General features: G+C 38.1%; 1 protein-coding gene across 3 annotated transcripts in view; it reads right to left on the bottom strand.

Moving 5' to 3' along the window:
- The window catches only part of oys (lysophospholipid acyltransferase 6), a 325,432-nt gene that overhangs the window by 46,686 nt on the left and 255,477 nt on the right, over positions 1–23,269 (bottom strand). For 2 of the 3 annotated variants that reach the window (XM_090411054.1, XM_090411053.1), the window contains exon 12: positions 7,142–7,339. In XM_090411054.1, coding sequence (XP_090267180.1) covers positions 7,142–7,339 — 198 coding nt within the window. Of the gene's footprint in view, positions 1–359; positions 501–7,141; positions 7,340–23,269 lie in introns of those variants that run through there. The other variant, XM_090411055.1, reaches the window with a different exon arrangement.

Here is a 23,269-nt window from a genome sequence, read left to right on the forward strand (position 1 = left end):
TATAACATCTGATATAATTATGATTTGGTTCTGCAATAAAGCACACTGCAAGGCCATCACACAGTTTGCTGGAGGCTTGAAAAAACATATTTAATCTTAATCTCTGATGATAATTTCCCTATATACAGTAATAAAGTGGTATTGATACCAAAGTCTTGCAGTTGTTAACATGATAAGATAAGATACTCCCAATGGTTATCCCTATTTTTATTTTATTCCTTTGAAAATGTACTATAAGCCACTTCGAAGGAATAATGTCATTCTGTGTGTTATAAAAACAACTTAAAAATTCTTCTTCAAGAGGAACTGGAAAGAGTATTCCAGTTCCTCTTATATTTTATTACTTCAAAAATATACTATTAGACATTTCGAAAGAACAATATATCATTCTGTGTTATAAAAACAACTTAAAAATTCGCCTTCAAGATGAACTGGAAACAGTAAAGTCAGGTATCTCTCTATCAATATTTGTAGTCCTGAAAAGGATTGTTTTGATGGCCCTGAAAAGAAACATTTTTTATTTCATACTGTTCAGAATTTAAAATTCTCGAACAGTGTGGAATACCCTAAACAAAGCAGTTTTACACTCAGCATACCAGATTTTTGCTTCCTTTCTGATATTTTTTTTATTGCATACATAACATTTGCGTGCAGTTTTTTTATTTTTTTATTAGCCGTTGGTGGTAGATTTTTGGGATAATGGTTGGAGTTAGCAGCGTTCAACCTCAGATGTCTGACAGGATTGCCTATTTTTCTGCTTGCTGAAGAAGATGGATGTGCATGCAGCAATGCTTTCGCGATTTCTATTCTGTATTCTAGATATGTTATGATAGACAAACTTTTTTTTCTTGTACAGGAGGAAACTGTTCCAAATAACAAAATCCAATATATGTCCAAACACTTTTTTTGTAACATTTTTTATGCTGTTTCCTCATTACAGAGTAGATAGTTGCAGATTGCACCTGTCGACTACACCCATAGTGTCATTGCATGCACACACAGCAATGGTTTTTCTTTCTTCAAACCATGCTTCTCCATGGATTTCGTTAATGGATTGTGCAGGAAAGACAGCAGAAAAACATCTTTTTTGACTTTCCCTCACTGATAAGCTCAAATTTCCCCCCTTTGATAACTTTCCTGAAGCCAGATCTGGAGGAATGTCTCGTTTTTTGCATTTACAGTTCCATAACTATTCGTATGCTGCTGTAAAAGCAAATCAGCGAGTTCAGGACACATATAGTAATTATCCATGGAAATGCAGTAACCTTTCCTAGTAAAGGGGTTTAGTACTGCATTACTGCATCGACAAGGGGAGATCCAAATATTTATCATGCTTGATTACAGTTTGATTTCCCGTATGAGGTTTGAAATCCCAAAGATATCCACTTTCCGATTCACAAAGCATAAAAAATTTTACCCCATACTTCGCTTGGAGAACCAATGAAATTGGTTCTCCAAGGAAAGTCAATATTTAAGTGAAGAAATTATGCAAGGATCTTTATTTTGTCCAGGCATTAAAATTGCATTGTACAATAAAAAGAGAAAACAAAAATATAAATAATTTTTCTATTTTTAGTCTATCCTATATAACTAAGATCCAGTTATCCGGCATAGAACAAGTGTTAAATTCTGAATGAAAGGAATTATAATATATTATTATTAATATAAAAACCTCCATGGAGTCAAAGACTCATTGTGGGAGGTCCACTGTTATACACACAGTTTATCATACTGTGCCTTAAATATATTCACTGTCTCTGCACACACCACATTCTTGAGCAAAGCATTCCAATCATCACCACTCTCCATGCAAAAAACCTGCTCCTCACTCCCTTGCTCACACCCTCCTTGTACAGCTTCCAGGAATGACCTCTTGTTCTCCTGCTATCCTCACCCATTCTGTGCAAAACCTCCCCGACATTAATCTGGTAATAACCTCTTAACAGCTTATATGTCTCGATCATATCCCCCCCTCCTCCTTCTATCCACCAATTTCTGCAAATTGCATTTTGCAGAAATTGGCCAGAGCTAAGAGAGACAGCCTACAAGAAAAGAATTACTACGTTAGAAGAATGCCTTAAAGCTGTCAAGGAAAGGGAACAAATGATAGGAGACTTTTGTCCCTTATCCAATGTATGCCATGTGAATGTCATTGAAGAGACTGATTGTTCCCTAAACCTAGTTGAAATCGGAAATGAGAATAAAAAAGAAAAGGGGAAGAAGAAAATTGTTGGGGAGAAATCTATAAATTATAATCACCTGTCCGAGAATGAAGACCAATCCAACAAAGAGAAGTTAATGGAAGAAGTGCAATCCCTAGTTCACCAAGTAGTAAAGAGATTGCAGCAACCAGTGATGGATCGCCTTGATGAAGTAGTGAAACAACTGGCAGCCATCACTATGAAGTCTCAAGAAAACCACAACCCCACAGCGAATAAGATCAACGAGACGATCAAACAGAAAGTAGAAAGGCAAAATCAGCCCATATTAGTTAATCTAGATAAAGTGGTACAAGGGCTAGAGAATGTCAATCGACAAATATCCATTGCCTCTCAGCCTCAGGCTAAGAGAGAATACCCCCACGGACCATAGAGATCCTCCCAAATGGTTTTATGCAAAGCTGGGCATATTGCCAGGAATTGTTCCTATGTTAGAGGAACCTACTTGAACAACAGATGGGATTTTAACTTTGGGCATATTCCTCACAGAGAAGGCAATAAATTTCAAAACTCCTTTAAATTGAATGAGTCAATGATGAAGATTAGAAGAAATATCCAAGGCTTTCGGTGTAACATTTTATTAGATACAGGCTGTAATGCTTCAACCATAAGTAAAGAGTATTTCCTAAGCATAAAACATAGATTATGGAAGAGTATTGCCCAGTTAAGGAAACTTGTGAGAATTACCACTCTCTCAGACTCAAACTCTATAGCATATGAGAAAGTTCACACAAAAATTTATCTGCTGAAATTTGGACTATGTGCCTGGCAAGACTTACTTGTTATCTCTTCAACACCCAACTCAGGTTCCCACATCATTTTTGGAACTAATTTCATGGAAAAATATCGCTTCTCTTGTAATTTTTCAAAGGGTGAGATCCCTGATGAACAGAAAAAGAAATGTCACAAGCAATGGTACGCCTGCATATACTGGAAGGAGGCGACTAACGGGAAAGTTGTGTGTACCAAATGAAATAAGACCTCCTAATAGAGTACAAACATCTTGATCAGCTTGAAACTCAACTCAGCGCAAACATGACATTACAACAGCAAGTATCCAGACATGAACTAGAGGTTGGCACTGGAGACCAACTAACAGATGAAATTAACTTTGCTGAAGCAACTGGTCTACCTAGAAGGTCAAGTAAAACAAAAAGGAGAAAAGGAAAAGGAAAGAGGCCTGACCGATTGGTCTGCCCAGGAGATTCACAGGAGAGGGTATGGGGAAAAAAGAGGAATCACGGAAGAGTGAGTAATTTCAGAGAAGATACCAATGGAACAGAACACCCAGTCATGAGACAACCAAGATGCAACACTAGTGACCAAGAAGGAGATTTCTGCTCTGAAGAAACACTCCCGCACAACAGATATAGGAAAGAAACTGTCCCAATAATAAGAGCAGTAGAGATCTGAATGAGAAAGTAGAGGAGGATAAATACACAAACCATGATGAGGAATCAGGTTTTGTTCAGACGAGATACAATCTGAGACCTCGGAAGAAAATAAGAAGTCTGGATCCTCCACAGGAGTGACCTGTATGGAAAAATTTTTCTTTAAAATTTTTCAGTGGAAGAGTAAGCCTTTGTTCAATTCTGAATGAAAGGAATTATAATATAATAGTGTTTCATTCAGGATTTAATAGTCTGCCATTCCCTGAGCCAAATTTGCTCATCAGACAAATAGTAAATCAATCACTTACTAATGTAATTCCATAATTATAAAATAATTGTATGTTCTAATAGTTGTTAATTATTTATCCTGTACTAATTCTTTGTAGAGTATATAAATCCTATGTGAACTGTGCATGGAAATTCAGAATTTAATCCATTTATGTAAACCATTGCCAAGGACATAGCAAGTATAATGGAAATTAAGTGCTGCATGAAATTACGAAGTTATCCAACAGTGCACATTTTGGCGCTAGTTAGTATGCCGAGCTAACGAACTTCCACAAGGCAGATTTTGGCACGAAGAAGGAAGGAGGAGGCATGCACTGTAAATAAGAGGAAAAAGGAGGCGCGAAGGATAGAAGGTCGAAAAGACAGGGGAGCTCTCTGTTTTTCTCTTGCTCTTTCGCGGGCTTTTGTTTGTATCCTCATTCTTATTCCCTCATCTTGTAAATGTGAAAGAAGAGAGGCATAACAGGGATTGCCAAGGAAACCTGAAGGATATTCAATTTTGTTCATTCACGGGCTTTTGTTCGCATCCTCATTCTTATTCCCTTGTCTTGTAAATGAGAAAGACGAGAGGCATAACAGGGATTGCCAAGGAAACCTGAAGGATATTCAATTTTGAGTGAAGCAGGCATATATTCCCGAGCCAATAAGATTATCATGGTGAATCTGGATCCTATTGAACTAAAGTGACCTAAGAGAGAAAGCTATTGAGAAACAAGAAAGTGTTTCCCAGAACACGTGATAATAAGCAAAGTATATCAACCATCCTGGTAAGGAAATCCTTTCTATGTCTTTTGTGAATGTAATTACAATAAAGAGAAAGTGTATTGTCTTAATGACAGTTCAAGTTTCAACGTGTGATATCTTGAAGCTTGTTCCAAGAGAACATGATTAAGTTAGAAACTGACTTATTAAGTATTACTGTAATAGATTGATGGAATTTCTAACATGATTAAGTTAGAAACTGACTTATTAAGTATTACTGTAATAGATTGATGGAACTTTAGAATTTCTTGGAGTGTATTTAGCGATATGTGCTTTGTATATCCTGAACGGCTAACCAGAGTTGACAATTGAAGTATATTGAATAGATAACCTTTGACTAAAGTTGTGCTTAGAAACTTATAACTCTAAGAAGTTATACGTTTAACACTATATGTTAAGAATTTAACCGTGCTGAGTATGCTCTACTGTGAAGTTGCTATTGTCTTAATAAGAACTTCTTCTTATTAAGACAATATTAAGAACATGATCATCTTAGTTATATTTAGATCTTCTTTGATTAATGTAAATTCATGTGTTAGTGTATTAAATGTTTTTATTTAATTTGAATCTTGTACTTGCCTGAGCTCATTTCATTGCACTGCTCATTTTAACAGTTCGGATCTAAGATCGAACTCTATTGAATGTGAAAGTAAGGAAGGATTAGAGAACCACTACTGCTATATAGCTTAAAAGTAATTTGTCTAAGGAAAGTTCTGTCTTATTTAGATTACTGTAGCATTGTACTTGCTGATGATTGATTCCTTAACATTATTCTGACAACCATGGACACAAAGTGGCACAGTTAAATATAAATTTTCTTTGTGTTCGAAAATGGAATCAATCAGCAGAAAGAACTAGGGAATTAATGACCTCATCGATAATCTCCCCTGTTGTATGAACTCTTATCCAGTATCACCCATATAGAGATTAGGCCTAGACTGTCTCGTGACTGAATACTGCATTCGGGCAAAAATAGAATACACAACTAAGAAGAAAGACGTCACAACACAAGAAACTGTGTTTCTTGTTATAGGCAACTGTGACACAGCTATGAACATGAGATAATCCGATTAAGTGTTCTCTTCAGCGTGAGGGTTTATCACACCTTCTAAATGGCATCACGGCCAAATTGTACTTCTTATCCATGTTCTTTGAACAGGTGGGTTGAATCATATCCAGATTTAGCTGGACATCTATAGATGTCCTAGCCATTTGGAAGGTTAACTGGGCAACACCCCAGCTGACATGAAATTTCCTCATCTTGTTCCAATACAGAATACAATTCAGTCAGCTAAATTTCAAATTGTCAGACTGTCCATCATTGTCTGTTCAGTATCCAAGCTCCAAGAAGATATATACTAACATGGTGCATGATGAAATGACAAAGATTAGACATTAGATCAGAAGCTCTGGGAAGTAGAAAAAAATATGCATACGTGTGTGTGTGTGTGTGTGTGTGTGTGTGTGTGTGTGTGTGTGTGTGTGTGTGTGTGTGTGTGTGTGTGTGTGTGTTTAGTTAAGTTCTACTGATGGTCAGGCATGAAAACAGCCTGTGACTAAATTACCATCAGAAAGTAATGTTAATAGGACTAAATTAACAATAACCAATATTTATTAACCTGAATAATTTTATCTACATACCAGAGAACGTTTTTCAGATATACTTCATGTATATTTTTATATGAATAAAAAAAAAAAAAGCATTATAAATCAGTGAAGGTGCAATAGGTATACAACCATGAAAAGGTAACACCTTCTATGGTTGTATTATTATTATTATGTAACACCTCCATGGAGTCCAAAGACTCATTGAGGGAGGGCACCTACTCTACAGCTCTCCATCTCCACCATTCCATCAAACACCTTCATCATCTACATCAACACCATCTACCGCCAACCACCACTAGTAACTTCACAGACAATCACAAACATCCATGCCCATGGCAGGATTCGAACCCACAACCTGTTGATTGGAGAATGGGTAAGCTAACCACTTGGTCAACCAGGCCGGCAATACCCATCATATTTAGTATTGTCAGTGAGCTAACATTTGATAATTCCAAAAACCCTGCTTTAAAGAACCGGACATGGTGTGATGTGATTTCATGTCACCTTTATGCTTCTAATAAGGGTGGAGTAATTTTCTTACACTAAACAATAAAAATTACCAAATACATACACATACATACATAAATAAACTATCATGTATTTGTTTCTGAAAGCCAGAGATTGACTAACTAGGGAATTGATCGAAGAAAGTGTTAGAAAAAGTTCCTGTAGTCAGCGACTAGATGAGAAATGAGAACAGATTTTTTTGGGTAGTCTAGAGCAATGGGTGCAAAAGACACTTTCACAAGGCTACAAAAGCATAATCATAATTTTAATTACAATTAATCGATTATAATGAATTCAATCGCGTTCTAAATGTATGTCAATAAAATCAAATTTTACAATAACAATAAAAATAAAAAAAACACTCACTGATCTGGCTGCCAGAGTAAATATAGCACCCCCCAAGAATGTAAAGTAATAACCAGGGTAAAAACCATGCCATACAGCAGACAGGACATAGGTCCACAAAGTCTTATTGGATGGAGCACGGTCATATGCTATCATTCGAAGCCACACCTGAGTAGATTTATTCCACGTTTCTAGAGTTTCCCGGAAATTTAAAGAAAGCTGAAAATAATAAATCAAACTTATAAGTATTGATAAATCTTTTATAAATGCTTTTAGGAGAATCAAAATAAGATACACTTGGAGCATAAGATACAAACAAATATATTGTACATACATTAATATATAGCAATATATGTCATAAAGAAAAGTTCAGCTTTTATAACTTATTAGCAATTTTCTTCAGATGGGGTTGTTTTCTGACTGCACACATTATGGTTTCTGCAATAATGAAGACTTCCTAAAATGGTAAGGAGAACCCAGAATGGATGAAATCTTTCTTTTAGGTAATGTGTGGGGGAGGGATATTATTCTTATTTCCATATAACTTCTGATGCATCGGAAATGCTTATAGCATAACAACTTATGTACTAAAAACTATAACTTACAGTCTGAATGTAATGTTTCAAAAAAAAAAAAAAAAAAAAAGAAAGAAAGAAAGAAAAAATAAAAAAGTAAGCAAGCTCAGCACCGAAGTCTGGTGCTGATAAATATACAGTTGTAGATTTAAACTATGCTTTATGGTTTCACTTCTCTAAAAATTCAAAACAGCACAATCTGACTTAATCAATATAATTATATATGCTTGCAAAGACATTCCTTTATGAATGGCTTATGATATACAGGCAACTCTTATTACACGTAGGAATTCCATTCTTGAGAATTGCTGCGTTTATCGAAATTGGGTAAAATGAAAGGATTGTAATATGGCATAATAGCAGTTCCATTCCCAAACAAGTGAGATTCCGATCTTTCAAGATTAATTTAATCAAAAATGCACCTATTTTTCAAACAAATTAAGCATAGCAAATAAAATATTCAGTAATGTAGGATCTCCTTTTGCTGCGATGACCGCAGCATGTCCTATGGGACATACTTTCCACAAGCACAAGCATATGATAGGAATAAATTGGAATTTTTGACCATTCTTCCTGAAGGCATGTAATGAGGTCCTGGACTGTTGTGGGCAGATGTCCCTTGATATCGCCCAACACTCCAGTTCATCCCGCAGATGTTCAAGAGGGTTCAGATTAGGGCTCTGTGGAGACCACTCGTGTGATGTTCATGTCCACAACCTATGCAGTTTGAAGCCTTATGACATGGTGCATTATTTTACTGAAAGAGACAATGGTTGGTTCCATAGAAATGCTACAAAATAGGAAGTACTGAATTGTCCAGAATGTTCAGATACCCTCTCAGAATATTCATGGTACACAAAAAGAGGTCAGAGGCCAAATCAGGAAAAAACAGGACCATACTATCACACTACCACCTCCAAATTTCATAGTTTGGGATTATGCACTTTGGTAAGAGATGTTCACTAGGCATCTGCCACACCCACACCTGTCCATCTGCATTGTAGAGGGTGTACACCGATTTGCTACTCTACAACACAGCTTTCCAAGCTCCCAAATCCCAATGTACATGCACTTTGCACCATTGAAGACGAAGCTATATGTCAGTTCTGAAATGTGGGGCTGCATACTGCAGTCTGGGTTCTGAATGTTTTTGTACAGATTTGTGTTCCAGTTGATGCCCAGAATTCTGCATTCAACACGTTGGCCAACAAATTGCAGTTTTTACATATTGTCCTTCGTAGCACCCTACGGTCAGGTTCAGTAAGTGTAGTGGGTCATCCATTGTGGGTAGCACTTGCAGTTGACTCGTTGTGTTTCCATCTCAGCATGATATGAGTAATTGTTGACGTAGGACCTGTTTTTTTTTTTTAATGCATAATTTTTTTTAAAAAAAGAATGACGATCACTGTGTGACTATGACAGAAAGGATTACCATAAATGGTTCTCACTACAGAATCACTCAATCCTGTGGTCCTTTGAATATAAACTACTTTTATCTCTAACAAACTGATTCAGAACTTTCAACTTCACCTGAACGATGGGATTTGCTAGACCTTTTCTTCACTGGGTCTTTATTACACATTATTAGTTTCCTTTGTTTTCTCTCATGCCAAACATCTTGCTTAAAGGACACAAATTATTTACAGATAAAGACAATACCACACATGACCTATAAGGCAGTAGGGACATAAAAAAAAGGAACATTGAGCACAGCAGATGGATATAGGAAACAATGCACATGCAAAGAAGCTTCCATGACTTTGTATTGGAAACAGCGAATAGTCCCTATGTTCCAAAATAAAAATCACACATATGCAAAAACGCAGATAATGAAAGTGCATATAATGAGAGCGACCCATACTTATTTGGGAAATAAAACTTATATATTACAAGAATTGGATTTCAATTGGAGTAAATAAACATAATGATGAGAGAAAAACAAATTATCATAACAAAAACAGAGAAACTGTTATAGTAAATAAATAAATTCCGTGTGATGATACAGCGTTCCCCCTTTATACGGGAGTTCACAGTACCATCTAGTCCCCCCCAAATTTTATCTGGGCTCCAGAACCGGCATAGGCTGATCCAGATCTATGGCTGGGTCAGTATTCCTGACTGTAGTCCATGTGTATCCTTGGGCCGGTTTGCCTGCTTGTGGGATGAAAAACCAGATAAACTGGCAGAAAAAATCCTGCTGTACACGCCCAAGACCGGCTAACTTGTCTATGGCTGAGGAAGATCCTTGAGCTCCTCACGTCGTTGACGGGAATCGAACCTAGGACACTCCTTCCCCAGTCATATGGTTGCGAAGCGCAAAGCCACTAGGCTATCGTGTGGACACTGTTATAGTAATAATAATAATCAAAACATGAGGAGTCAGTAATTTGTAGCACATGTCATTTGTTTTCCAGCATTGTTTGAAGATGATTACTGAAAGGATGAAGTGTGTTAAGTGACTTAATCAGTGATTTTCACATATTTAAGATAAAAAGGCTGAGTTTGAGGCTTTGTGATTGGTCGGTGAATTTAGCGCTCATGTAAAAGTGGTGGTTTTTATTGGTTTTATTGTTATGTGTATTTAGTGTTTTATAACATTTTTTGTGAAGATATTGCTATAATAAATATAGTTCAAAATGGCACCAAAAACGCACAAGGAATGTAACACTAAGAAGGGCAGCGAAGTCAAAAACAAGAAGGCTTCCCCACAAAGATGGTTATTGAAAAAGATTAACTTCCAAAACAGTAAAATAAAAGCAAATTGTCAGCAAGATGAAGCAGGAATTACAGAAAGTCGAGGCCTTTGAATGAACATGGGGAGGAAAAGAAATTTGACAGCAAAATAAGAAACAATAAAGCATGGAATATACCAGTTATTAGTTTTGAAAAACTAATAACTGGTATAGGACCTAAACACAGAGGGAAGGAAACTAAATTATAATGGGAGGAATGATGAGAACATGAGCGTAAGAGTGGCAATGTTATATAATTGTGCTAATGACGGGAATAGGCATTTCATGGAAACGATTATGAGAAGAGAATGATTTTGACTTTGTGTTCATCTGGTTCGGACCCATCAAACATGTGCAAAGAGGTCTGCATGTATAAGGCACTAGAGAAGAATAGAGATCTGCAAGTTGTACAACTGTGTCATGCAGACTGCAGACAAGAGTATACAAAAGAACATGGTAAGTTATTACGTCTGTACACAAATGTTAGGAATATCAGAAACAAAGGGGTAGAGTTTGTTGCCTTGGTTAATATGTTGGGACCTCAGATTGTAGGCATTAGTGAGATCTGGATTTTCAAAATCAGACATACTAACTGGTATCGAGTGTAAAGGGTACATTATTTTTAGGAAGGATAGACATGATAGGAGAGGAGGGGGGCATGCTGCTAATAATATCGGATGACTTGAATCCAGTTAATGTTGAGAACTATGATTGAAATACTAGTAACAGTATTTCATGTGACAGTCAATTTGAAGCGATCTAGTGTGAGGTGGAGTCTAACAAGTTCAATTACATAGTGGGGTGTTGTTACAGACCTGGTGGATCGGTTACTAGTGATGAAAAAAAAATGCATCACCAAATAGAGATGATGAGCACAACAAGAGTAATCATAAAGAGAGAATTTTAATTATCCAAATATTGAATTCAGAATACAATCTCATGAGAAGAATGAAACTGAATTTATTGAGCTTTTGTGGGACAACCCTCTAAAGCAGCATGGTGACAGAAGGAACTCGAGGTCAAAGAGTGTTAGTTTTGATTATAGTGTCAGAGAGTGTTTTAGTTAAAGACGTAACTATTCTGCCTCTGGTTGGTGACAGTGGTTATGCAGTACTCACTTGGGAAGTAACTAAGTTTATGAATGTTCCATTCAGAAAAGGTTACATGCTAAACTACAAAGCAGAAAATCATGACCAGCTGAGGAGTGTACTGAGTTCAGCAGAATGGAATGGGACATCATTAGTACAGTAATGTTTAAACTACTGTACTGATGATGTCCCAAGATACTTGGGATGAAATATTTACGAATTAAATAGTCATTACTGTGGTCATTACGTGTGTTTTTAGTAATGGATGTGTAATCTTATTAAGCAAGAGATTCGTAAGAAACATGACGTGAAAGGAATACCATCTGCATTCCTTTAACGTCATATGTCTGTTATGAAAATTATAACGAATGGGAAGAATATCAACAGTGCATGGGATGTATTTTAAAAATACTTAAATGATGCAATACCAGAATGTGTTCTGAGAGTTCAAAGAATAAATAGGGTATGATTCAAATGGATTTAAAAAAATTTTTTTTTTAATATAATGAAACCTGTGGTGAATTCATCACTAAAAACACATGTAATAACCACAGTAATGATTATTTAATTCATAAATATATAAAGAAAGTGCTGAAGCCCTACTACACAGACCAAATTTAAACTGCTACGACGTTCTTACTATTCCTAAAGTATGGGATATTGTCATACAAAATTGTGTAAAATAATCTTTATATATATATATATATATATATCTTTTTTTCATTTTTTTTTTCCCAGTTATATTTAATTTACTTCTATAACACGCTATGTCACACATATTATTATTATTATTCCTGATACCTCCAAGGAGTCCAAAGATTCATATTGAGATTCCACTGTAATCATGCGCCCTAACTGTATGTTATTCCTAGTATTGTTTAAACTACTGTACTGATCATGTCCCAAGATACTTGGGATGAAATATTTACGAATTAAATAGTCATTACTGTGGTTATTACGTGTGCTGAAGAAAGAAAGTGCTGAAGCCCTACTACACAAACCAAATTTAAACCGTTACGTCGTTCTTACTATTCCTAAAGTATGGGAAATTGTCATACAAAATTGTGTAAAATAATCTTTATATATATATATTTTTTTTTTCAATTTTTTTCCCCCAGTTATATTTAATTTACTTCTATAACACTCTACATCACGCATATTATTATTATTATTCCTGATACCTCCAAAGAGTCCAAAGATTCATATTGAGATTCCATTGTAATCATGCGCCCTAACTGTATGTTATTCCTAGTATTGTTTAAACTACTGTACTGATGATGTCCCAAGATACTTGGGATGAAATATTTACGAATTAAATAGTCATTACTGTGGTTATTATGTGTGTTTTTAGTAATGGATGTGTAATCTTATTAAGCAAGAGATTTGGAAGAAACATATGATGTGAAAGGAACACCATCTGCATAAGGGTGATATCCGTTATGAAAATTATAAGCAGCAGGCTAGAAGAGTCGCAACTGTTGTATGGAAAGCTAAGTGTGAGTATGAAAGGAAACTGGCTCTGCAAGCTAAATACAACCCACTAGAATTCTACTGATATGATGCAAGCAAAAGAATGAATGAATATGACAGAATAACCCTTCTGAATGCAGATAATGTGAGGGTGACAGATGCAGAGGCGGTTGTTCAACTAATGAGTGCCCATTTTGTTAAAAGCTATCAACCTGGTGTATGCAACATTGAGTTCACTGCTACCTCTTCACTGAATGAAGAAACTCAGGTGTATGAAGAGGAGATATTGCAGCTGTGACACAAACTGAATAAGAATTCAGCAATAGGGACTGATGGAATATCAGCACAGGTGCTAAAAGAGTGTTCAGCTGAACTGGCTATTCCTTTGACCAGGCTATATAATTTGAGTCTCAGAACAGGGAAGAGTCTGCAGGAGTGGAAAAAATATATGGCAATTTCTATTGCATAAGGGTGGTGCAAAGACAAATGTATCCAACTATTGACCAATCAGTATCTCAGGAGTGGAGGCGAAAATTTTGGAAAAACTGGTTAGTGCTCGCATTCGGATGTGGGTTAACAGTGAATCTCTATTTTGCAATGAACAGCATGGGTTTGCTAAGGGAAAGTCATGTATTAGCAATTTGCTCACATTCTCTAATAATGCTACCACTGAATTAGACAAGGGCTTTTGACAGAATACAGCATGGAAGACTGTTGCATAAATTGAAGAATATGGGGTTTGGGTTATAAAATACTGTTGTGGTTAAGAGGATGGTTGACTGACAGATATCAAAAAGGTAACTAGTGGTGTACCACAAGGATCAGTCTTTGTCCACTGTTATTCAATCTGTACATTAATGATACTGGGATGGATGGATATGACACACAACATACAGCTATTTGATGATGCAAAGATAGGCAGGGTAATCAGAAATGCTTATGATATGCAGTACTTACAGAATGATTTGAATAAGATGGAATTATGGGCATGGGAAAATGGATGTCAGTTCAATGTCAGTAAATGTAAAGTCATGCACTTTGGCTTGATTAGATATCCAATTGTAGGCGTAGACTTCTGTGGCTAATTAGTTCAAAGGATATATTTCAGTGATTATACCACATTTTTTTTATTATTCAGTTATATAAAACACTGAAATAATAGTTCCCGACAAGTTTCGTAAATCGTAGGATTTACATCTTCAGGGGATAAATAGTATAACTTAAAGTTTAAACAAGAGAATTAATAAATACAAATCATAACCGTCTGGCTATTCATAAAATTCAGATAACAGAATGCAGATATCCAATGTCGTATTATATTGGTGGGATTATGCTAGAAGAAACTGATCAGCACTGGTACTGATATTCCATCAGTCTCTATTGCTGAATTCTTATTCAGTTTGTGTAACAGCTCTAATATCTCCTCTTCATACACCTGAGTTTCTTCATTAAGTGAAGAGGTAGCAGTGAACTCAATGTTGCATACACCAGGTCGATGGCTTTTAACAACATTGAATCATGTTTTAGCAACTTGTTCATATTCTATAATGATGCTACCACTGAACTAGACAAGGGCTTTTGCCTGGTAGGATTAAGTTTCCTCATACAGCATGGTAGACTGTTGCATAAATTGTAGAAAATGGGTTTGGGTTATACAATATTAGCATGGATAAGAGGATGGTGGACTAACAGATATGAAAAAGTGGTATATGGGGGATCTGAGTCTTCAAGGTTTGCGAATCTGAAGCATTGTTGTCTTGGCTTGCACATCCCCTGAGACACTTCGCAAGTGCAGCAGTAGGTGGCCTCCTGGGGGGCGATTCCTGGACATCTTCGGGTGACTGACTGGCCTGTTATGCTATTACTAACTTCCAGAGCTAGCAGCCCTGGTAGGATTAAGTTTCCTCGCTTGCAATAACTCATCAGATGAAGGCTCCGACTCTTATAGGCCGGATCCAGGAAACTCGTCGAGTGTGAATCCAGATGTCTGTTTCTTGTTTGGAGGTGATCCTGATATCCGTTCCAGTGGCGTCCTCAGGAAGAAAGTTAAAAGAAAGCTCTGCAAGGAATGTCATCAACTCATTTATTCAAGTTCTCATCATGCTTGTTTCGGAGGTCAAGGAGTTTCCAATCTCAGACACTTCGTATGTCAGGTCTGCGATCGTGCATTCTCCACCGCAGTTGGCCTTGCGTGCATCGCACCTCGATACATCCAGCCGAAGCCAACTTTGCAATAAGAACAGAGCACATCAAAGCACACTAGACTGCCAAAGAAGAAAAGACTCTCGCTGCTCATGAGATTGAGTTCACAGCTCGAGGGATAAAGAAAATCAATGAGGCTTTATTTAAGGCGTTCCCATCAAGATCCTTGGATGCCATCAAGTGCCATAGATGGAAAGCCAGTTACAAAGCCTTAGTTCAAGAACTGGCAGCCCATCTGCCATAGGTAACATCTCTGTATCTCCTGTCCCTGCCTCTCCATCTTCCAGACACCATCCTGCTGTTCAAGAAGAGGTTTTGATTCTCAGACTAATATTATCTCTCGATGATCCTCCTCTTTCAGAATATAACCATCAAATTCTTAAATCTCTCATCCAGACTCACCTTCTGGGAATGGATATCACAGAACAGTTAAATGACTACCTACATGCTGAATTCTCTGAACACTTGATGCCTCGTCAACATCAGCCTACTTCTCGTTTTACAATGGCTTTGTCAAATAGGAAGTAGAGGAAGAGGGCCTATGCAGTTATGCAGGCTCTCTATAAAAAGAATAGAGGGCAATGTGCCAAAACCATCCTGTATGGTGCTTCTCCTCCACCTCTAGCAGACTTACATGATGATTTTGTTAAATTCAGGAATACAGTCTTTTCTGCTCCACCTCCACACTTCCCTGATGATGATGACCAACCTACGATATTGAGGTCCATTCCTGCCCTTCAAATATACCAGCCTGTCTCCATCCAAGAGATTAAAGCAGATCTTCCATTCAATTTCTCCACCTCCGGTCCTGATGGCTTTCCTGCATCTAGACTTCGGAAGGTGCCATTGAAGATTCTTCAAGACTTATTAAACATTCTCCTTTCTAGTAAGGCACTACCACCATACCTACATGCTTCAAGAACTATCTTCATTCCTAAGAAAGAAACTTCAAGCTGTGCATCAGACTTTAGACCTACTACCATCTCCCCTGTGATACTTAGACTCTATCATAAGATTTTAGTTAAACAACTTCAGCAACATGTACAGCATGATTATAGACAGAGGACTTTTGTCCCTTCAGACAGCTGTGCCGAGAATATATATCTTCTTTCTTCTCCTCTCTCTGATTCCCAATGCTGCCTTAATGGCGTCGCTGGACCTCCAAAAGGCCTTTCTTTTGGAAGGACACTTTCTTTCCTATGTTATGGAACTATACGTCGATAGCTCCATCACTGTCACTACAGGGTCCCGTGTGACTTCTATTCCTGCAGTGCAGGGTGTTCGCCAGGGTGATCTTCTATCTCCTCTTTTTCTTTAACTGTGTCATAGATGAGTTACTTCACTCTCTTCCTAGCCATATAGGCAAATCTCTAGGCGCCTCTTCCTTTATTGCTATAGCCTTTGAGGATGATCTTATTCTCGTAGCCTCTACTAAGGTAGGCTTGCAGGAACTCCTTGACCAGGCATTTGACTTTTTCTCTATTCGAGGCCTTTCTATTAATGTAGAGAAGTTCTGCACTTTAGCTCTTGTCCCCTCTGGTCGTGACAAGAAGCTTAAGGTTGAGACTATAGAGTTTTCCCTGCACGGGAGGTCGTTGCATGCTTTGACCATCCTGGAAGAGTGGAGATATCTCGGTATCATGTTCACCCCAAAGGGAAGGTCTTCTGTCCCTTCTATCCTAGAAGCTGGGATCGCTTCTTTGAGGAAAGCTCCTCTCAAGCCCCAGCAAAGACTGTTTCTCCTTTCCCACTATCTCCTACCTCGCTTTTATCACAAGTTGGTGCTTGGTAGGACATATATCTCGGTACTGTCCCGAATGGAAGGGCTATCCGTTCAGCTGTGAATCATAGCTCCGACTGCTGCCTGACACCCCTGCTACATATTTCCACGCGAGGGTGAAGGATGGTGGACTCGGGGTTCCATCACTTAGATGGCTGATCCCACGCCTGCAGCTGTCCAGAATTGCGAATTTAGACCTATCTTCTTCCTCTATCTGCATAGAGGCTTTCTATAGCCCGTTGATACAAAAAAACTCAAGGCAGGCTAAAGGCTGGTCCCATTATCAGGGTACCTTAATTGAGTCAGCACCCGCAGAACACAAGAGGGGGCATCTCTGCTGCACTGTTCTGTAGATGGTGCTTCTTTAAAAGTCATATCTAGTGCCTCCCCAGCATGATTGGGTAAAGGATGGCACCAGACTCCTCCCTGGGTTTGCGTATATTGACCTTATTAGGACGACGATCAATGCCCTGCCCACTCGAGCCCGCACAGCTCGATGGAGTAGTGACGACTCAAACTGTAGGCTAGCTGCCACTACAGTGAGACATTGTCTCATATAGCCCAGTGTTGCTTCTGCACCCATGGGGTATGCATGCAAAGGCATGACGCCGTGGTCTCCATTCTGAACAATCGCCTTAAGAACAAATGTTAGGTGACTGCGGTGGAACCACATTACAGGACCTCTGCAGGTCTGCATAAGTCAGACTTAGTGATTAAAAGAGATGGTGATGTTTGGGTTGTTGATGCCCAGGTACTGGGAACAGGGCGCCCACTAGCCTATAGCCATAATAATAAAGTAAATCATTAAAAAAATAATGACTCAATATTTGACTCAAATATCAATAATGATATTTGAGTCAAAGTTTCAGGAAGAACAATGTGGCTTTCCTCCTGGTAGAAGCACAACTGATCAATCTTCACTTTAAGGCAAGTCTTTGAGAAATCTTGGGAATATGCCAAGAATGTCTACACGTTTTGTGGACTTGGAGAAAGCATATGACCGGGTTCCTCGGGATAAGCTTTGGCAAGTAGTACAGGAGTATGGAGTGGATGGCCAACTATTAGCTGCCATCAAGTCCCTGTATGAATGCCCAGAATTTTGTGTCAGGGTAAACAGCACAAAGTCTGAACCTTTCGCAGTCTCCGTTGGCCTCCACCTTTTCATAATATTTATGGACTGGATTGATAGGCACAGCCGAGGCAGTGAGTGTGTCAGAATTGGAAGATGTAGCATTGGACATCTGCTTTATGCAGATGACCTAGTTCTGCTTAACTCTTCCACAGATGACTTCCAGCAGACCCTGGATAGGTTTGTAGCTGTTTGTGCAAACGCCAGAATCAAGATCAGTGTGACCAAAACTGAAACATTTGTGGTCTCAGGACAACCATCCCAGTGCACTCTACATGTAAGTGGAGTCCCAATGAGGCAAGTGGAGAAGTTTAAATACCTTGGGTTCATATTCACGAACAATGGAAAATGGGATGTAGAGCTAGATACTCAAATTGGCTTAGCAAGCTCAATATTGCGGGAGCTTGGCCATTCGGTAGTATTGAAGCAGGAGTTAAGCCAGAAGGCAAAGCTGGCTGTCTTCAATACAGTCTATGTCCCCATCCTCACCTATGGTCATGAGAGTTGGGTAATGACCGAAAGAATGTGAACATGAATCCAAGCGGCTGAAACTCGACAGAGTCAGAAGCTCTGCAATTCAGGAAACCCTCAATACTCAACCACTGCTTCTCCGTGTTGAGAGATCACAGTTACGTTGGTATGGGCACCTGGTCAGAATGCCACAAGAGAGGCTGCCTCAGCAGGCCCTCTTTGCCAAGCCAGAGGGTGAGAGGCCACGTGGAAGGCCAAGGACTCGCTGGATAGATTATATCCAAAACCTTGGGTGGACACATTTGGGAATCCCACCAGAACACCTGAGCTTGGTGGCAGAGGATCTTGACCGTTGGAAGTTCCTCTTGCAGCTGTTTCCCCCACAACCCAATTAAGAAAGGTGGGCCTTGAAGATGTATGTATGTATGTATGTATGTATTAAAAAAATAACCAAGATCTAGTTAGTAAGATACGGGAGGAATATGGGGAAACCCTGAGGTTTACCAGCCCAACCATCTCTTTACATGGCATATGGAGCGCAGATAGTTATATGGACTTAAAACAGCTTGGGCTTATGCAGAAGGATATAAAAGTTCTTTCCTTGAGGGGCCCTACAGGGCACACTTCTCTCTTAAAAATAATAATAATTATTATTATTAAGAGAGACCTCCAGGGAGTCAGAGAATCATTGAGGGAGGCCACATATTACACACACCAGCTATCATACTTATTCTTGAATTCATTCACCCTGCTTGCACTCACAACATCCAAAGGAAATACATTCCAATCACGCACCACCCTCTGAGAGAAAAATCTAACCTTCACACCCTTCTTGGCAGCCTTTAATATAAAAATAGTTTCTTATTCTATTTCATATTTGTTTATTTGGAAAAAAATACAGAAAACACATTCCTAGTACACCTTTTCTCAACAGAAGGCTACACAGGTTTAATCATTTGATATTTCTTCTCTGTCACAGAGATAGCTTCAGGAATACAACATTAAAATTGTAATAACACACTCAATAATAACTGGAATAAATTAGACTCTTTTAAACTTAAAGTCCTATGGAGGGGGGGGGATGTCCTCTATGGGTGGTGTTAGCTAGCCTTTGTTCTTGGATGGAAGGCCTAAAAATTAAAGTTTCCCAAATATAGGGAAGTTTAACACAACGATATTTACACTGGTATTCAAAATCTAAGGACGAACATTATTTCTGAAGATTACAACTGCAATTCATATGAATCAGCTTGTGGGAATTTGTATAACTGATGATTTCGAGTAGAAAGCGGGTACACATTCAAAATTTCAAATAGCGCATATGTGGTAGCACTCAAAAAGACTGCACTAAGCAAATTGTGGTTGAAAGAAGATCTTATTGTGAAGGAATGAAGTTGCAAACTTGGATGTCTTGTAATGTCTCAAAGACATCATCTAAATGATTCCATGTAGAGAAGAATTATTGGAAAGCGTGAAGGAGGCTGCAGAATTAATGATATTGCTAGAGAGTTTGGAATCTCACATGCATTGTATCCAGGCTCTGGGCAGTATTTCAAGCCAATGGAATGTGTTCCAGACATTTGCTAAGAGGTCACTCTCACTGTACCATGGAGCATGAAGACAGATTTTTAGTTATAACAGCAAAACGTAATTGATGCATAGCAGGTCAGCTTGCAAGTTGGCTCAATTCAAGCAGAGGTACATGGATATCTCGACAAACTGTGGCAAGATGTCTGCGACAAGTAGGCCTATATGCCGAAAGGCCTGTTGTCTGCATCCCTTTATCCACAGTTCACCTTTGAGCATGTTTTCAGTAGTGTTGTACTCATAAAAATTGAACACAACACCAATTGGCTAATGTATTTGTTACAGATGAGAGTTATTTTAGTCTTTCCTCTGATTCTAGACAACACTTGATATGGCATTTAAGTACTGCTTACCATTGTGAGAATGTTCTTGAAAGGGATAGATATGGCAGTGCAGGGATCAGTGTAGGAAGACATTATGCTTAATGGTCACACGAGGCTACAAGTACGGAAAAAGGGACTACACCCTCTGTCCAAAAAGGAACTGAACTTTTGATAGGAAATAAAACACAGACCAATTATAATTATTCAAATCACTTATTTCAATCAATATACTCTCCATCAGCTTCTATACAGCGTTTGGGACAGTCAATTAATTCGTTAAATGAGTTTTTTATATCGGTTTTTGGGATACTGTTGAAGGTCGTGGTTACTGCCGCTTGAACGTTCTCAATAGTGTCATATTGCTTTCCTTTCATCGGCAAATGAAGTCAGAGGAAGAGAAAGAAGTCAGGGTACTAAATCAGGTGAATAAGACGAGTGATCCAACACAAAAACTTGGTTTTTGCTCAAAAACTGTCTCACAATGTTCAAACGATGAGATGGTGCATTATCGTGCAAAAGTGACCAGCTACGTGCATCACGATATTCATGGCATATGCAACGAATTCTCGCTATCAATCGCTTCAAAACTTCGAGATAAAACTCACTATTGACTGTTTGGCCAGGTGGAAAACAAATTCTTTCTGGATAATGCCCTTGGAATCATAGAAACAAATCACCATTGTCTTTACTTTTGACTTCTCCAAGCGACTTTTTTCGGATGCCCCTCTTCTGGTGGTCTCCACTCAGCACTCTGGCGCTTTGGTTTGGTGCTTTGCTCATACTCAAAACACCACATTTCATCACCAGTGACGATCGTTTCAAGGAAGTTTGAGTCCTTATGAGCAATTTTAATGAGGTTCTTGCAGTGTTCAATTCGATACTTTTTTTGGTTGTCGGTCAACTTGTGGGGAACAAATCGCAAATTCAATTTACGAAGGCCCAAACTCTCGGTCAAAATGTTGTGCATAGTTGATTTCAGAATTCCCAATTCATCTTCAACGAATCTCACGGACGATTTTGGGTTAACTTTGGATTAATTTTGGATATTAACTTTGCTCAGTCCAGTTTTTGGAAAGCCCGGCTTTTCGTCGTCCTCAAGCATCTCACGACCACTTTGAAATCACTTAAACCACTCGTAAACATGAGTACGGGATAAGCATTCATCACCATGTGCTTTTTAAAGCATTTGATGTGTTTTTTTTTTAAACTTGTACCAAGCTTAACACAAAAGTCAATCGCAGCTCTCTGTTTGAAACTCATTTTCCGACCGTCCGTCAAAACACACTGTCACTCTTGGCACTATAACTCAGCTACTAATGAAACAAATGTCATAAACAGTTGACACAACACTAATGAAAGTTGCCACTTTCGACAACAAAAAGATACAACAGGTGGCGATACTAGTTTCTTCTATTTTCGAAAAGTTTGGTTTCTTTTTGGAGACGGGAACGATATTGTTGTTAAGTTCTTCAATGTCATGTTCGATTGTTCCATGGTACTGTAGGCAAAGAATTCATTTTTATGGATGACAATGCCACGCCACACCATACATGAGCAGTGGAGATACTTCTACAGACTGATGAAATTAATTGACTTCTTCACTCCATAGTGAAGAAGTCAATATTAATTGACTTCTTCACTACATAGTGAAGAAGTCGATTAATGATCTTCGCTCCATAGAACATGTTTGGGATGCAATAGGGGAGACATACAGTTGTTAGAAATTCCCCTCAAAAAACAAACAAGACCTTATTCTTGCTCTGAAGGAGGAGTGGGCCAATTTGCCTCAAGAGCTCCTGAATCATTTGCTGCTAAGCATACCACAACGTTGCAAGAGATGTATCAGAATTTGTGGTGGACATGATCCATACAGAAATGTTTCTCTGGAGAATTTTCTGTAAGCACTGTATATTAATTCCTTAATTACATCCTCTAGGAAATTTCTAGCTTTTGTCAAAAAACGTATTACAATTCAATTTGTATGAAATTTATAACATACTATTGCCAACTAATAAACATATTTATTGCCAACATACTATTAAATTTATAATTTATTAGTATGTTGGCAATAAATTTATCTCCACGTTTGTAGTTTGTCCTTGGCTTTCGGACACTGGTGTACTTAAATTGGACCAGTTCTTTAAATCTGCTGCTGATTCTAAAAAAAAAAAGTCTTTAATTTTGTATTTGCTCTGACGAAGCACAGTAATTTTCTTCCCATCTGATTCTATGAAATGTATCCCAAGGCACAGTCTGCTAGATTTGATTGACCAAAGTTGTGGATGTATTTCTTGTGTTCACCAAGGCAGATCAGAACATAATAAGGTGGGAGTTGCTAATGATATCAGAAGATTCGAGTCCAGTTGGGGTATTTAGCTATGATGGCAATAATTAGTAACAGTTTTTCTATGTAGCAATGGGCATAAGCAAACAAATATGACTGTGAAATATCTTCATTACATGGAAACTACGAGAGCTCTACTTCAATCATCTGGAATTCAACCATCTGACCAGGCATTCTGAAATATGCAGCGTAGCCACCGCAAAACTTATATTTGAGCATTACTACATTTCAGACTTTTGACAGCTTTTTCTACCTAAAACACTGATATGTACTCCTGTTTGCATTCTTCTTGAATATATTCTACTACTGTTCTGTCACTGCCTGTTTCATTTAACAGTCTTTCAAAAGAATTATTCCACTCATCTAGAACCTCTTTATCTTCAATTTCATGTAACCTTTATCATCTTTGATTCCTTTTATAGTATTCTTTCATCTCTCTTTTCATCTA

The sequence above is a fragment of the Typopeltis vanoorti genome, chromosome 21 (assembly GCF_054136105.1).
Source record: "Typopeltis vanoorti isolate ZY-2024b chromosome 21, IOZ_Tvanoo_1.0, whole genome shotgun sequence".
NCBI lineage: Eukaryota > Metazoa > Arthropoda > Arachnida > Uropygi > Thelyphonidae > Typopeltis > Typopeltis vanoorti.